General features: G+C 44.4%; 1 protein-coding gene across 5 annotated transcripts in view; it reads right to left on the bottom strand.

The window, feature by feature from the left end:
• Positions 1 to 17,400, bottom strand: part of rabgap1l (RAB GTPase activating protein 1-like) — a 586,024-nt gene that overhangs the window by 134,018 nt on the left and 434,606 nt on the right. Inside the window, exon 1 of one of the 5 annotated variants that reach the window (XM_063063656.1) lies at positions 13,402 to 13,842. The exons of the other annotated variants lie outside the window; for them this stretch is intronic. Coding sequence (XP_062919726.1) covers positions 13,402 to 13,479 — 78 coding nt within the window. The 5' untranslated portion in view covers positions 13,480 to 13,842. Of the gene's footprint in view, positions 1 to 13,401; positions 13,843 to 17,400 lie in introns of those variants that run through there. 5 annotated transcript variants of the gene reach the window in all.

The raw sequence follows: 17,400 nt of genomic DNA, 5'->3' as shown, positions 1-17,400 counted from the left end.
ACGCAGTATATCACCCCAGCCGACTCACAGGTGAAGTTGGACAAACTTAGGTCGTTTTCTGTGGAGTGGCAGAGCCTGAGGTGAGATCTGATGGAGGTTTATAGGATTATGAGGTATAGATAGAAAGAGTTGTCATGTCTAATACCAGTGGTTATACATTTAAGGTGAGGGGGTTATTTCAAAGGAGATATGAGGGGCAAGTTTTTTTTTACACAGAGAGTGGAACACTGAAATCTGCTGCCTGGGGTGGTGGTAGAGGCAGATACATTAGGGACTTTTAAGAGACATTTAGATAGGCACATGAATGTAAGAAAAATGGAATGCTATGGACATTGTGTGGGAAGAGGAGATTACTTTAGTTGGCCATTCAATTACTAATTTAATCGGTTCAGCACAACATTGTGGGCCAAAGGGCCTGCTCCTATGCTGTGCTCTGTCTACCCTATGCATACCTGTCATAATCTCAGTGGAGCCTCTACTGCTCCACAGAAAACTACGCATTTGTATAACCTCACTTCATAGCACATTCCCTTTAAAACAGGCAGTATCCTGATAAACCTCTTCTGCACACTCAATAGACAATAGACGATAGACGATAGACGATAGGTTCAGGAGTAGGCCATTCAGCCCTTCGAGCCAGCACCGCCATTCACTGTGATCATGGCTGATCATCCACAATCAGTACCCTTTTCCTGCCTTCTCCCCATATCCCTTGACTCTGCTATCTTTAAGAGCTCTATCTAACTCTTTCTTGAAAGAATCCAGAGAATTGGCCTCCTCTGCCTTCTGAAGCAGAGCATTCCACAGGACCACAACCCCCCTGTGTGAAAAAGTTTTTCCTCAATTCTGTTCTAAATAGTCTACCCCTTATTCTTAAACTGTGGCCTCTGGTTCTGGACTCCCCCAACATCGGGGAACATGCTTCCTGCCTCTAGCGTGTCCAATCCCTTAATAATCTTATATGTTTCAATCAGATCCCCTCTCATCCTTCTAAATTCCAGTGTATACAAGCCCAGTCGCTCCAATCGTTCAACATATGACAGTCCCGCCATCCTGGGAATTAACCTCGTGAACCTATGCTGCACTCCCTCAATAGCTAGAATGTCCTTCCTCAAATTTGGAGACCAAAACTGTACACAATACTCCAGGTGTGGTCTCACCAGGGCCCTATACAACTGCAGAAGGACCTCTTTGCTCCTATACTCAACTTTCCTTGTTATGAAGGCCAACATGTCATTAGCTTTCTTCACTGCCTGCTGTACCTGCATGCTTACTTTCAGTGACTGATGAACAAGGACACCTAGATCTTGTTGTATTTCCCCATTTCCTAACTTGACACCATTGAGATAGTCATCTGCCTTCCTGTTCTTGCCACCAAAGTGGATAACCTCACATTTATCCACATTAAACTGCATCTGCCCACTCACCCAACCTGTCCAAGTCACCCTGCATTCTCATAACATCCTCCTCACATTTCACACTGCCACCCAGCTCTGTGTCATCTGCAAATTTGCTAATGTTACTTTTAATCCCTTCATCTAAATCATTAATGTGTATTGTAAATAGCTGCGGTCCCAGCACCAAGCCTTGTGGTACCCCACTAGTCACTGCCTGCCATTCTGAAAAGGACCCACTAATCCCTACTCTTTGTTTCCTGTCTGCCAACCAATTTTCTATCCATGTCAGTACCCTACCCCCAATACCATTTGCTCTAATTTTGCCCACTAACCTCCTATGTGGGACCTTATCAAAGGCTTTCTGAAAGTCCAGGTACACTACATCTACTGGCTTTCCCATGTCCATTTTCATAGTTACATTCTCAAAAAATTCCAGAAGATTAGTCAAGCATGATTTCCCCTTTGTGACTCAGACCTATCCTGCTACTGCTATCCAAATATGCCGCTATTTCATCTTTTATAATTGATTCCAGCATCTTCCCCACCACTGATGTCAGACTAACTGCCTGTTTTCTCTCTCCCTCCTTTTTTAAAAAGTGGGATAACATTAGCTACCCTCCAATCCACAGGAACTGATCCTGAATCTATAGAACATGGAAAATGATTACCAATGCGTCCACGATTTCTTGAGCCACCTCCTTAAGTACCCTGGGATGCAGACCATCAGGCCCTGGGGATTTATCAGCCTTCAGTCCCAATACCATTTTCTGCTTGATGCAAATTTCCTTCAGTTCCTCTGTTACCCTAGGTCCTCTGGCCACTATTACATCTAGGAGATTGTTTGTGTCTTCCCTAGTGAAGACAGATCCAAAGTACCTGTTCAGCTCGTCTGCCATTTCCTTGTTCCCCATAATAATTTCACCCATTTCTGTCTTCAAGGGCCCAACTTTGGTCTTAACTAATTTTTCCCTCTTCACATACCTAAAGAAGCTTTTACTATCCTCCTTTATATTCTTGGCTAGCTTACCTTCGTACCTCATTTCCACCCCCCCCCCCGCCGTATTGCCTTTTTAGTTATCTTCTGTTGCTCCTTAAAAGTCTACCAATCCCCTGGCTTCCCACACATCCTTGCTATGTTGTACTTCCTCTTTTTTATTTTTATTCTGTCCTTGACATCCCTTGTCCTCCATGGTCGCCCCTTACTCCCCTTAGAATCTTTCTTCCTCTTTGGAATGAACTGATCCTGCACCCTCTGTATTATTCCCAGAAATACCTGCCATTGTTGTTCCACTGTCATCCCTGCTAGGGTATCTTTCCAGTCAACTTTGGCCAGCTCCTCCATCATGGGTCATAGAAACCATAGAAACTACAGTACAGAAACAGGCCTTTTGGCCCTTCTTGGCTGTGCCGAACCATTTTCTGCCTAGTCCCACTGACCTGCACACGGACCATAACTCTCCATACACCTCCCATCCATGTATCTGTCCAATTTATTCTTAAATGTTAAAAAAGAACCCGCATTTACCACCTCGTCTGGCAGCTCATTCCATACTCCCACCATTCTCTGTGTGAAGTAGCCCCCCCAATGTTCCCTTTACACTTTTCCCCCCTCACCCTTAACCCATGTCCTCTGGTTTTTTTCTCCCCTTGCCTCAGTGGAAAAAGCCTGCTTGCATTCACTCTATCTATACCCATCATAATTTTATATACCTCTATCAAATCTCCCCTCATTCTTCTACACTCCAGGGAATAAAGTCCTAACCTATTCAACCTTTCTCTATAACTGAGTTTCTCAAGTCCCGGCAACATCCTTGTAAACCTTCTCTGCACTCTTTCAATCTTATTTATATCCTTCCTGTAATTTGGTGACCAAAACTGAACACAATACTCCAGATTCGGCCTCACCAATGCCTTATACAACCTCATCATAACATTCCAGCTCTTATACTCAATACTTTGATTAATAAAGGCCAATGTACCAAAAGCTCTCTTTACGACCCTATCTACCTGTGACGCTACTTTTAGGGAATTTTGTATCTGTATTCCCAGATTCCTCTGTTACGCTGCACTCCTCAGTGCCTTACCATTAACCCTGTATGTTCTACTTTGGTTTGTCCTTCCAACGTGCAATACCTCACACTTGTCTGTATTAAACTCCATCTGCCATTTATCAGCCCATTTTTCCAGCTGGTCCAAGTTCCTCTGCAGGCTCTGAAAACCTTCCTCACTGTCTACTACACCTCCAATCTTTGTATCATCAGCAAATTTGCTGATCCAATTTACCACATTATCATCCAAATCATTGATATAGATGACAAATAACAATGGACCTAGCACTGATCCCTGTGGCACACCACTAGTCTCAGGCCTCCACTTGGAGAAGCAATTCTCTACTACCACTCTTTGGCTTCTTCCATTGAGCCAACGTCTAATCCAATTTACCACCTCTCCACGTATACCTAGCGACTGAATTTTCCTAACTAACCTCCCATGCGGGACCTTGTCAAAGGCCTTACTGAAGTCCATGTAGACAATATCCACTGCCTTCCCTTCATCCACTTTCCTGGTAACTTCCTCGAAAAACTCCAATAGATTGGTCAAACATGACCTACCATGCACAAAGCCATGTTGACTCTCCCTAATAAGTCCCTGTGTATCCAAATGCTTGTAGATTCTGTCTCTTAGCACTCCCTCCAATAACTTACTTACTACTGACGTTAAATTTACTGGCTTATAATTTCCCGGATTACTTTTTGATCCTTTTTTAAACAACGGGACAACATGAGCCACTCTCCAATCCTCCAGCACCTCACCTGTAGACAGCGACATTTTAAATATTTCTGCCAGGGCCCCTGCAATTTCAACACTAGTCTCCTTCAAGGTCCGAGGGAACACCCTGTCAGGTCCCGGGGATTTATCCACTTTAATTTTCCTCAAGACAGCAAGGACCTCCTCCTTTTCGATCTGTACAGTTTCCATGATCTCACTACTTGTTTCCCTTAATTCCATAGACTTCATGCCGGTTTCCTTAGTAAATACAGACGCAAAAAACCTATTTAAGATCTCCCCCATTTCCTTTGGTTCCGCACATAGTCGACCACTCTGATCTTCAAGAGGACCAATTTTATCCCTTACAATTCTTTTGCTCTTAATATACCTGTAAAAGCTCTTTGGATTATCCTTCACTTTGCCTGCCAATGCAACCTCATGTCTTCTTTTAGCCCTCCTGATTTCTTTCTTAAGTATTTTCTTGCACTTCTTATACTCAAGTACGTTATTTACTCCCTGCTTCCTATACCTGTCATACAACTCCCTCTTCTTCTTTATCAGAGTTGCAATATCCCTTGAGAACCAAGGTTCCTTATTCCTATTCACTTTGCCTTTAATCCTGACAGGAACATACAAATTCTGCACTCTCAAAATTTCTCCTTTGAAGGCTTCCCACCTACCGATCACATCCTTGCCAGAGAACAACCTGTCCCAATCCACGCTTTTTAGATCCTTTCCAGTTAAGAACCTCAACCCTAGGACCAGATCTATCCTTGTCCATGATCAAGTTGAAACTAATGGTGTTATGATCACTGGAACCAAAGTGCTCCCCTACACAGACTTCTGTCACTTGTCCTAACTCGTTTCCTAACAGGAGATCCAATATTGCATCCCCTCTAGTTGGTCCCTCTATACATTGATTTAGAAAACTTCCCTGAACACATTTTACAAACTCTAAACCATCTAGACCCCCTAACAGTATGGGAGTCCCAATCAATATATGGAAAATTAAAATCCCCTACCACCACAACTTTATGTTTCCTGCAGTTGCCTTCTATCTCTCTGCAGATTTGCTCTTCCAATTCTCGTTGACTATTAGGTGGTCTGTAATACAATCCCACTAATGTGGCCATACTTTTCCTGTTTCTCAGCTCCACCCATAAGGACTCAGTAGACAAGCCCTCTAATCTGTCCTGCCTGAGAACTGTTGTAATATTTTCCCTAACAAGCAATGCTACTCCCTCACCTTTCATTCCTCTGCCTCGATCACATCTGAAACATTGGAACCCTGGAATATTAAGCTGCCAGTCCTGCCCCTCCTGTAGCCAAGTTTCACTAATTGCTATAACGTCATAATTCCACGTGTCAATCCACGCCCTCAACTCATCTGCCTTCCCCGCAATACTCCTCGCATTGAAATATATACACCTCAGAAGATTTTTACCACCACTCACAACCTTTCTATTAGCGGATTTGCTTGAACTTTTAACATCATTTATTTTCACCCCAGCCACACTGGGGTCCATGGTCCCCTTTGTTCAACTGTAATACTGACACTTCCGATCTTCCCTTCTCCCTCTCAAATTGTAGATTACAACTTATCATATTATGGTCACTACCTCCTAATGGATCCTTTACCTCGAGTTCCCTTATCAAATCTGGCTCTTTACACAACACTAAATCCAGAATTGCCTTCTCCCTGGTAGGCTCTAATACAAGCTGCTCTAAGAATCCATCGCTGAGGCATTCCACAAACTCCCTTTCTTGGGGTCCATTATCAACCTGTTTTTCCCAGTCCACCTGCATGTTGAAATCCCCCATAACAACCGTAGAATTACCTTTGCGACATGCCACTCTACATAGCCTCCACAATCCTTCCCATAATGGGGTGACTGGAATCAAATGCAATACTCTAGATGTGGCCTAACCAGAGATAAGATTCTTCATTTTGCCAATTCAAGTGCTTGTCTGGAAACTTCTTATATGTTATGAGAGTAACCCTCAGCCAATGTGTTCCAGATTCCCAATTCCAACAACCATCTGAGGGGAAAAGTTTCCATAAGGTGCCATCTAAACTTCAAACCTATGCCCTCTGGTTAAAGCCATCTCTGATATGGGGTCTATCCTATCCTATCCTTGTCACTAACAATTTTGTATATCCCTTCAGCTTTCTCTATTCCAAGGAAAACAATCCCAGCCTCTCCACTTTCTCCTTGTAACTGAGACACTCCATCCCGGTGAACCTCCTCTGCACCCTCTCCAGAGCATGACACTTGTTAAGGAAACCAAAATTGCACCCAATATTCCAGATGTGACCTTACTAGTGTTTTATAAAGCTGTAGCATAACTACACTTGTTCTTATATTCCATTTCCCATATAATGGTTAGCATTTGTATGCCTTCTTTACTACACCTTTTTTTAACCTATGTTGTCACCTTCAGGGATCTTTGGATTTTATATCAAGGTCCCTTTATTCCTCAGTACTCCTCGGGACCCTACATTTCATTGTGTACTTCCCACTCTAATTTGAATTCTCAAAATGCATCATTTTGCACTTATAAATTTAAAATTTCTTTTGCCATTAGTTTGCTAACTTACCAAACCGTTATTATCTTTTTGTAGTCAAAAATTACTCTCCTCCTTATCCATAAGACGATTAATTTTTGTGTCCTCTGCAAACTTGCTAATCATACTTTCTACATCGAAATCTAAATCATCAATGAATATCACAAACACTAAAAGCTACTACTGGTAAAAGGCTCCCAATCATCCCATGTCCCCCATTTCCAAGCCAATTTTGGATCCAATTTTTCCTCTCAATTTGAGAATGTAAGAGGAAAATTTCTCCCTGCAAATCTGCACTATATTAGTCCCTTTACAGAGTCAACCAGAGTCGATAATCTATATCAGCAATTTCTTCCTGCTCCCACCCATGCCTTTCAATTTTTCTATCTTTTGGCAATTATAGCTTCAATGAATCCTGAATAGAAATTCTGACGCCAGATAGGAGGGAGATTGAAAATATGGCTGAGTGGTGCCACAACAACAACCTCTCACTCAATGTTGGCATAACCAAAGAACTGATTATTGACTTCAGGAGGAGGAAACCAGAGGTCCATAGCTAGTCTTCAGAGTTGGAGCTGGTCAGCAACTTTAAATTCCTCAATATTATCATTTCAGAGGATTTGTCCTGGGTGCAGCACATAAATGCCATTACAAAGAAGACACAACCACACTTCTTCTTTCTTAGAAGTTTGTGGGGATTCACATGTCATCTAAAACTTCGACAAACTTCTCTGGATGCATGGTGGAGAGAATACTGACTAGTTGCATCATAGCTTGATAGGGAAACATCAATTCCCTCGAATATCATGGGTAAAGCACTTCCCACCACTGAGCACATCTGCAAGGAGTGCTGTTGCAAGAAAGCAGCATCTATCATCAATACTGTGTTCAGTTCTGGTCGCCTCATTAGAAAGGTGGTGAAGAAGCTTTAGAAAGGGTGCAGAGGAGATTTACCAGAAAGCTGCCTGGATTAGAGGGCATATCTTTTGAGGATAGGTTGAGGAACTAGGGCTTTTCTCTTTGGAGTGAAGGAGGATGAGAGGCAACTTGATAAAGGTGTACAAGATGAAAAGTGATACAGATCAGCTGGAGAGCCAGAGACCTTTTCACAGGGTGGAAATGGCTAATATGAGGGGGCAGAATTTTAAGGTGATCAGAGGAAAGTATAGAGATTGTTATTAATGATTATGATATAGTTGGGATCACAGAGACATGGCTCCAGGGTGACCAGGGATGGGAGCTCAACGTTCAGGGATATTCAATATTCAGGAGGGATAGACATGAAGGAAGGGGAGGTGGGGTGGCGTTGCTGGTTAAAAAAGAGATTAACGCAATAGAAAGGAAGGACATAAGCCGGGAAGATGTGGAATCGATATGGGTAGAGCTGCGTAACACTAAGGGGCAGAAGACGCTGGTGGGAGTTGTGTACAGGCCACCTAACAGTAGTAGTGAGGTCGGAGATGGTATTAAACAGGAAATTAGAAATGTGTGCAATAAAGGAACAGCAGTTATAATGGGTGACTTCAATCTACATGTAGACTGGGTGAACCAAATTGGTAAAGGTGCTGAGGAAGAGGATTTCTTGGAATGTATGCGGGATGGTTTTTTGAACCAACATGTCGAGGAACCGACTAGAGAGCAGGCTATTCTGGACTGGGTTTTGAGCAATGAGGAAGGGTTAATTAGCGATCTTGTTGTGAGAGGCCCCTTGGGTAAGAGTGACCATAATATGGTGGAATTCTTCATTAACATGGAGAGTGACGTAGTTAATTCAGAAACAAAGGTTCTGAACTTAAAGAGGGGTAACTTTGAAGGTATGAGACGTGAATTAGCTAAGATAGACTGGCAAATGACACTTCAAGGATTGACGGTGGATATGCAATGGCAGGCATTTAAAGGTTGCATGGATGAACTACAACAATTGTTCATCCCAGTTTGGCAAAAGAATAAATCAAGGAAGGTAGTGCACCCGTGGCTGACAAGAGAAATTAGGGATAGTATCAATTCCAAAGAAGTAGCATACAAATTAGCCAGAGAAAGTGGCTCACCTGAGGACTGGGAGAAATTCAGAGTTCAGCAGAGGAGGACAAAGGGCTTAATTAGGAAGGGGAAAAAAGATTATGAGAGAAAACTGGCAGAGAACATAAAAACGGACTGTAAAAGCTTTTATAGATATGTAAAAAGGAAAAGACTGATAAAGACAAATGTAGGTCCCCTGCAAACAGAAACAGGTGAATTGATTATGGGGAGCAAGGACATGGCAGACCAATTGAATAATTACTTTGGTTCTGTCTTCACTAAGGAGGACATAAATAATCTTCCAGAAATAGTAAGGGACAGAGGGTCCAGTGAGATGGAGGAACTGAGCGAAATACATGTTAGTAGGGAAGTGGTGTTAGGTAAATTGAAGGGATTGAAGGCAGATAAATCCCCAGGGCCAGATGGTCTGCATCCCAGAGTGCTTAAGGAAGTGGCCCAAGAAATAGTGGATGCATTAGTGATAATTTTTCAAAACTCGTTAGATTCTGGACTAGTTCCTGAGGATTGGAGGGTGGCTAATGTAACCCCACTTTTTAAAAAAGGAGGGAGAGAGAAACCAGGGAATTATAGGCCGGTTAGCCTAACGTCGGTGGTGGGGAAACTGCTGGAGTCAGTTATCAAGGATGTGATAACAGCACATTTGGAAAGCGGTGAAATGATCGGACAAAGTCAGCATGGATTTGTGAAAGGAAAATCATGTCTGACGAATCTCATAGAATTTTTTGAGGATGTAACTAGTAGAGTGGATAGGGGAGAACCAGTGGATGTGGTATATTTGGATTTTCAAAAGGCTTTTGACAAGGTCCCACACAGGAGATTAGTGTGCAAACTTAAAGCACACGGTATTGGGGGTAAGGTATTGGTGTGGGTGGAGAATTGGTTAGCAGACAGGAAGCAAAGAGTGGGAATAAACGGGACCTTTTCAGAATGGCAGGCGGTGACTAGTGGGGTACCGCAAGGCTCAGTGCTGGGACCCCAGTTGTTTACAATATATATTAATGACTTGGATGAGGGAATTAAATGCAGCATCTCCAAGTTTGCGGATGACACAAAGCTGGGTGGCAGTGTTAGCAGTGAGGAGGATGCTAAGAGGATGCAGGGTGACTTGGATAGGTTGGGTGAGTGGGCAAACTCATGGCAGATGCAATTTAATGTGGATAAATGTGAAGTTATCCACTTTGGTGGCAAAAATAGGAAAACAGATTATTATCTGAATGGTGGCCGATTAGGAAAAGGGGAGGTGCAACGAGACCTGGGTGTCATTATACACCAGTCATTGAAAGTGGGCATGCAGGTACAGCAGGCGGTGAAAAAGGCGAATGGTATGCTGGCATTTATAGCGAGAGGATTCGAGTACAGGAGCAGGGAGGTACTACTGCAGTTGTACAAGGCCTTGGTGAGACCACACCTGGAGTATTGTGTGCAGTTTTGGTCCCCTAATCTGAGGAAAGACATCTTTGCCATAGAGGGAGTACAAAGAAGGTTCACCAGATTGATTCCTGGGATGGCAGGTCTTTCATATGAAGAAAGACTGGATGAACTGGGCTTGTACTCGTTGGAATTTAGAAGATTGAGGGGGGATCTGATTGAAACGTATAAGATCCTAAAGGGATTGGACAGGCTAGATGCGGGAAGATTGTTCCCGATGTTGGGGAGGTCTAGAACGAGGGGTCACAGTTTGAGGATAGAGGGGAAGCCTTTTAGGACCGAGGTTAGGAAAAACTTCTTCACACAGAGAGTGGTGAATCTGTGGAATTCTCTGCCACAGCAAACTGTTGAGGCCAGTTCATTAGCTATGTTTAAAAGGAAGTTAGATATGGCCCTTGTGGCTACAGGGGTCAGGGGGTATGGAGGGAAGGCTGGGTTCTGAGTTGGATGATCAGCCATGATCATAATAAATGGCGGTGCAGGCTCGAAGGGCCGAATGGCCTACTCCTGCACCTATTTTCTATGTTTCTATATCAGAGGTAATTATTTTTTACAGAGTGGTGTGTGTGTGGAACACCCTACAAGGAGTGGTACTAGAAGCAGATACATTAGGGACACTTAAGAATCTCTTCGATAGGCACAACATTAGAGCAGGTTAAAAGGTTGGGACAACATCATAGGCCAAAGGACCTACACAGTGTTATAGTGTTCTATGTTCTATAAGGTATACAAGCATTCAGATGGCAGGAGTTAATTAGGCTTTGTACAAACATTTGTACATGTAAGACTATGTCCCACGAATTTGATAATTTTTTTGAAGAAGCAAACAGGATGATCAATGAGGGCACAGCAGTGGACAAAGTCTATGTGGACTTCAGTAAGGTCTTTGATACGGTTAGATATGATAAGCTGCTATTGAAAGTTAAATCACATGGGGTCCACTCTATCTAGGCCTTTCAGTATCGAATAGGTTTCAATGGGGACCCCCTAATTCTTCTAAACTCCAGCAAGTACAGGCTCAGAGCCATCAAACGATCCTCATACATTAACTCTTCCATTCCCAGGATTATTCTTGTGAATCTGCTCTGGATCCTCTTCAATGCCAGCACACACTTTTTAGATATGGGACCAAAACTGCTCACATTCATGAAACAGCACAGTGAGTATCTCTGCAAGGGTGCTCATGTTGTGTGGGATCAGCTCCTGAGAAATACTTCAGGCCTTGGGTCCAATGAGTAATTCTGGATGAGCAAGAAGTTAACACAGTCAGGATTACTCCGTGCTCTTGAGCCTCCTCAACACCTATTGCGACAGGTTGGGGACCAGTTGCTCTCAGAGCCAAAGCAGCACTTTCTACCAGCAGAGGAGCACTCTGACTGGTGGCAGCCATGTTCCAGACTCTTAATAACTTCTGATAAAAGCTGGGAAACTCCCAAAGAGCAGTGTGGGTAATGCTCTCTGCAAGGAGAGCTGCATGCAATGTCCTGGAAGGAAAAAATACATTCCCAGCACATTCCATCTAGGAGTGTGCTCAGTGTATGGCCGTTTCTACATGGTCCTTGGGTGAAGACCCACCAGCTAAGTATGTGTGTACACCAGTAAATGACCAACTTCTGCTGTCAGGAGAACAGGACCACAGCAGAGACAAAGTGTTTCCTATTGCCCTTGAAGACATCTTCCAACTTCTTTTAGGGCATGGCAACTAAAACAGTGAGGGGAACTAAGTGACCAACTAGAAACCAGTCAGTTGGTTTATGACCAACACTCTGTCCCAGTAAGAAATCGCACTAACTCTTCCTGACCAGTGCCCTAATCAGGTAGTGACTTCCGTCTCCACGTTCCACCAGCTCGTTAGCTAGGTTTTCTCAGTGGAACTCCATGTAAATGGTCTCATCATCTGCGGTAGAGCCACTGACATGCAATTGCAACACCAAGAGACTAGAACACTTCTCCCAGTTGATCCTGTCAGAGAACACAGCTGAGAAGACCTGATAGCACTTACAGGTCACAAATTGTACAGAGTTTTGAAGAGATATTTGTGAATCACCCTGTCAAACACCTTCTCCTGATTGAGAGCGAGGAAGGCACTGAACAGACTAGCTCTCTGGGAGAGGTGGAGCACCTTCCAAACTAGGTGGATGCTGCCCTGAATGCATCAGCCCAAGGCCATGGAGAACTGGTAAGGGTCAAAACAGAGTACAGATGATTGGCTGTCACCTGGGCAAAGATCTTGTTCTCCATGCTAAGGAGAGAGACCAGACGCCAATTTCTCAAACAGTGGAGATCAGCCTTCTTGGGCAGCAGGATTACCACTGCCTGACACACAAGGGGGACACACAAGGGGGACCTCCCTGGTTGCCAGGCTCTCCTGCATGACCCCTGTGGACTCACCTCCAAAGCGTCCCGGAGGGCCCTGAGGAATTCATCAGTCAACCCTTCCATGACCTGCTAAACCCACACCCTGTCAGTGACAATACCATACCCTATCAGTGGCAGACACACACCCTTTCAATCACAATACCACGCCCAGTAACAGTACAACATGCAGTGACAGTATCACACCCCATCAGTGACACACACCCAGTGACAGACCCACAACCTCTTCGTGACAGACTTGCATCCCGCCAGTGAACAGCAGAATGCCCCTCCTACAGGTCACTGAGACTAAGACTAATGGATGGAAGCATCAAGTGTCCTGGCTCCTCTTCTCTGCAGGGAGTTAATCTCCTGCATGTGAACCATCGCGTGCCCCAGCACGTTCCCACAGACAAACAACTTCCATCGTTTGGGAACTGGTTGAAGGAACAGTCCAGTGCAGCATTTCAGGAAAGCCAATGATGTCACCAGCTTCTTTTATATGGGCAGATATACTGTCAAATAAGTGGTCCCAATTTTGAGACAACTCCCTCTATTTAAACCAGCCCAGCGATAGCAGGGGAACAGTAACCAATCTGCACGCTCTGTCGTGGGCTTCTGAATTGCCAACACGGCTTTTAATGATTCGAGAGCTCCACATACATACATACATACACATACACACATACACATACACAAATACAAGAGTCAGGGAGTCAGCCATCAACAGCTCACTGATTCCCGGCGAGCGTCATTAATTACATACTCCAGGCCTGTTCCACCTGCTGCCGCTGCATCCCCCTCCCCCAGCCCTCAGCCTCAATCTCTCAGAGAAAAGATGCTCACCGGCAGCAGCCGAGGCACGAACAGTCGATGGCCCATCCCCAGCAATTCCAGCAGCCGGCAGGCATACTCATTCACCATCTTGTGGCCATCGTCCTGTGCTTCCTGGGCTTTGGAACGGGGGTTCTGCACAGCTGAGAGGGAAGGGGCGGAACAGGGAAGCCCCTCTTCAGTCAGGAGGAAGCAGGATGGATCCAGCTTGCTGGCTCGGAAGTCGGGAATGTGCAGGAGAAAGCAGGGTAATGAACCTCACTCTTAGGACCGTGTCGTTGCTGAGCACAGGCTTGTTAGCATTGTGTAGTCCATGGAAAAGCGACAGCACGTTTGAGACTGCCTGCAGTCCGCGCCGAGAAACCCAGGCAGAGTTGCTCTTGCTAATGTAGTCGGTGAGCTCATCGCCCCTGGCTGGAAACGTGACGGCTGCTGTTCTCAGCACTGATGTGAATGTGTAATGAGGGAACCAGCCTGCAAGCCCACGTCTCATGGGAGCGGCTTGCCAATGGGGGTGGGAGGAGGGGGAATCTGTGTGAGACACCTTGGTTACCAGCTGGCTCAGTATTTTGACATGCTGCCCCCAACCCCTCCCTTCCCCTGCAGACAGCTGGCTGCGATGCACATCCTTAGCACGACACACATTGTTCAGTAGTCCAGCCTGCCTTATGCTGTGCTCTCCTTAATCTTTGTTCTTTCAGCAAATGTGACATTTTGATTCAGACTTATCCCTAACGACTTGTGTGGTGGCTGTTTGTTTAAAATTCATTTGTCGCAATGACATGTTTTTTTTAAATGGCAGTCCCCTCTATGAGTACCGTCACTTCCCAACATACAGAATCAGTTTATGTGCTCTTGACATGTGACCCAAACAGGGTAAAAAATCATGAGGGGCATAATTAAGGTACTCTTACTTAAGGTGCACATACTTTTTTCCCCCAGGGCTAGGAAACCAAACAAACTAGAAGGCATGGGTTTAAGGCAAGAGGTGCAAGATTTAAAAGGGATTTCAGGGGCAATGTCTTTGTGCAGAGGGTAATCCATATTTAGAATGAGCTACTAGAGGAAGTGGTTGAGACAGGTAACATTCAGAAGACATTTGGTTAAGTACATGGATAGGAGGTACCTTGGCTGACAAGAACCAATTGGGCTGAAGGGCCTGTTTCTGTGAAATTTTACTCTATGACTAGATGTGCAACCCTGCATCAGAATCAGAATCAGGTTTATTATCACTGGCATGTGTCATGAAATTTTTAACTTAGCAGCAGCAGTAAATGCAATAAATAATATAGAATAAAGAAAAAATTACAGTATATGTATATTGAACAGATTAAAAATTATGCAAAAACAGAAATAATATAAATTAAAATAATGAGGTAGTGTTCACAGTAGCATTCTCTTGTTTTCACTCACATTGAAGATTTACTCCTCACTCCGTCCCTTTCAACCCATTACATACCCACTGATGACACTGGGGTCAGCAATTTAAATATAACCCATCATCTCTTCATATCTCTTAGTGAACTCAGTTAACACTTTGCCCATTTTCCTAGCAAAGGCATCACAAGCAAGGTCAACATTTATTGCCCATCCCTAATTGCCTTGAGGAGAAGGGATTGTGTTTTTTTTTCTTGAACTATGCAGTGTATATGGATTTCAGCAAGGCATTTGACAAGGTACCCCATGCAAGGCTTATTGAGAAAGTAAGGAGGCATGGGATCCAAGGGGACATTGCTCTGTGGATCCAGAACTGGCTTGCCCACAGAAGGCAAAGAGTGGTTGTAGACAGATCATCTTCTGCATGGAGGTCGGCCACCAGTGGTGTGCCTCAGGGCTCTGTTCTGGGACCCCTACTCTTTGTGATTTTTATAAATGACCTGGATTAAGAAGTGGAGGGATGGGTTAGTAAATTTGCTGATGACACAAAGGTTGGAGGTGTTGTGGATAGTGTGGCGGGCTATCAGAGGTTACAGCGGGACATTGATAAGATGCAGTACTGGGCTGAGAAGTGGCAGATGGAGTTCAACCCAGATTAGTGTGAGGTGGTTCATTTTGGTAGGTCAAATATGATGGCAGAATATAGTATTAACGGTAAGACTCTTGGCAATGTGGAGGATCAGAGGGATCTTGGGGTCTGAGTCCATAGGACACTCAAAGCTGCTGTGCAGGTTGACTCGGGTTAAGAAAGCATACAGTGCATTGGCCTTCATCAATCGTGGAATTGAGTTTAGGAGCCAAGAGGTAATGTTGTAGCTATATAAGACCCTGGTCAGACCCCACTTGGAGTACTGTGCTCAGTTCTGGTCACCTCACTATAGGAAGGATGTGGAAACCACAGAAAAGGTACATAGGAGATTTATAAGGAGGTTGCCTGGATTGGGAAGCATGCCTTATGAGAATAGGTTATGTGAACTTGGCCTTTTTTTCTTGGAGCAACAGAGGATGAGAGGTGACCTGACAGAGGTGTATAAGATGATGAGAGGCATTGATCGTGTGGATAGTCAGATGCTTTTCCCCAGGGCTGAAATGGCTAGCACGAGAGGGCCCAGTTTTAAGGTGCTTGGAAATAAGTACAGAGGAGATATCAGGGGTAAGTTTTTTTATGCAGAGAGTGGTGAGTGCGTGGAATGGGCTACCGGTGACGGTGGTGGAGGTGGATATGATAGGGTCTTTTAAGAGACTCCTGTACAGGTATATGGAGCCCAGAAAAATAGAGGGCTATGGGCTAACCCTAGGTAATTTCTCAGGTAAGGACATGTTCGGCACAGCTTTGTGGGCTGAAGGGCCTGTATTGTGCTGTAGGTTTTCTATGTTTCTAAAATAATCCTTCTGGGAGAGGTGCTTGGATGGCAATGTTGGGAGGGTGGTGGTGTTGGAGTTCCAGGACTTTGACCCAGTGGTGTTGAAGGACTAATAGTGGTGGAAACCTTGTGGGGTTGGGAGGTGCTGTTGGACTAGCCCAGGAGAGTAGCTGTTGCCATTTTGTAGGTTGCAGGAATGAACCTTCAGGGTGGGTGATGGAGTGTCAAACAAGCTTTTCTGAGATGGTGTCAATCTCCTGAATGTTTTGGAACTGCAAAGAAGTGTAAAAAATTCTATTACACTTCTGACGTGGTTTGGAGATGCTGGAAAAGCCTTGGAAGTGTCAGGAGAATAATCACTCACTGCAGGACACCCATCCTCTGACCTGCTCAAGTGGCCATGGTGTTTTATGTGGCTGCTCCAGCTGAGTTTCCGGTCATTAGAGGGAGAGTGATGATAATGTAATTGAGTGTATAGAATAGGCAGTGAAGACAAGTATTGCCTGATATCTATGTGGTGTGGATGTTACTTGCTATTCATCAGTACATTGTTGAATGTAGCCTGAGTTCTGCAGAACGTGCTCATTGGTTACTTCACTGACTGAAGGGTTTCAAATCAGTACATTATGTAATCATCAGCAAACTTCCCCTTTGTGACCTTATGAAGCAGCTGAAGGTGGCTGAGCCAATGTCACTGCTCTGAGGATCTGCTGCAGAGATGTTATGGAGTTGTGATCAGTAGCCAGACAGTCAAGCATCTTTCTTGTGCATGGTTTGCCTCCAACCATTGGTGTCACACCCAGTCAAATACTGGGTAGTCAAGGGTAATTTCTCTCACCTCACCTCTGGAATGCAGTTCTTTGAGCTCATTCGTGGTGAGGTTTGGAGCCAAGTGTTTCAAACAAAACACAAAGTGGTCACTATAAGAAACACTGCTTCATCAAACACTGCTAACCATCCCAGCCTACTTTTCTAACACACAATGAAGACCTGGAGTAGTAGAACTTGCTTCTCATTTGGTATCACAGTAGAAAGACAGAAGAGAATATGAACAGGATAGGAAAACAGATTTGAGGGGACACAAAGGATTACAGATGCTGCAATCTGGAGCTGGGAGAGTTGAGCAGCATCTGAGGGAGGATGGGAGGGGGGAAGGAACTGTTGATGTTTCATTTTGGAACCTGCATCAAGATCAGTGGAAGGCTTACAT

This window comes from Mobula hypostoma, chromosome 12 (assembly GCF_963921235.1).
Source record: "Mobula hypostoma chromosome 12, sMobHyp1.1, whole genome shotgun sequence".
In the NCBI taxonomy this organism is placed as follows: domain Eukaryota; kingdom Metazoa; phylum Chordata; class Chondrichthyes; order Myliobatiformes; family Myliobatidae; genus Mobula; species Mobula hypostoma.
The sequence above is the reverse complement of the archived record's forward strand: the minus strand, read 5'-3'. Positions and strand labels throughout refer to the sequence as shown.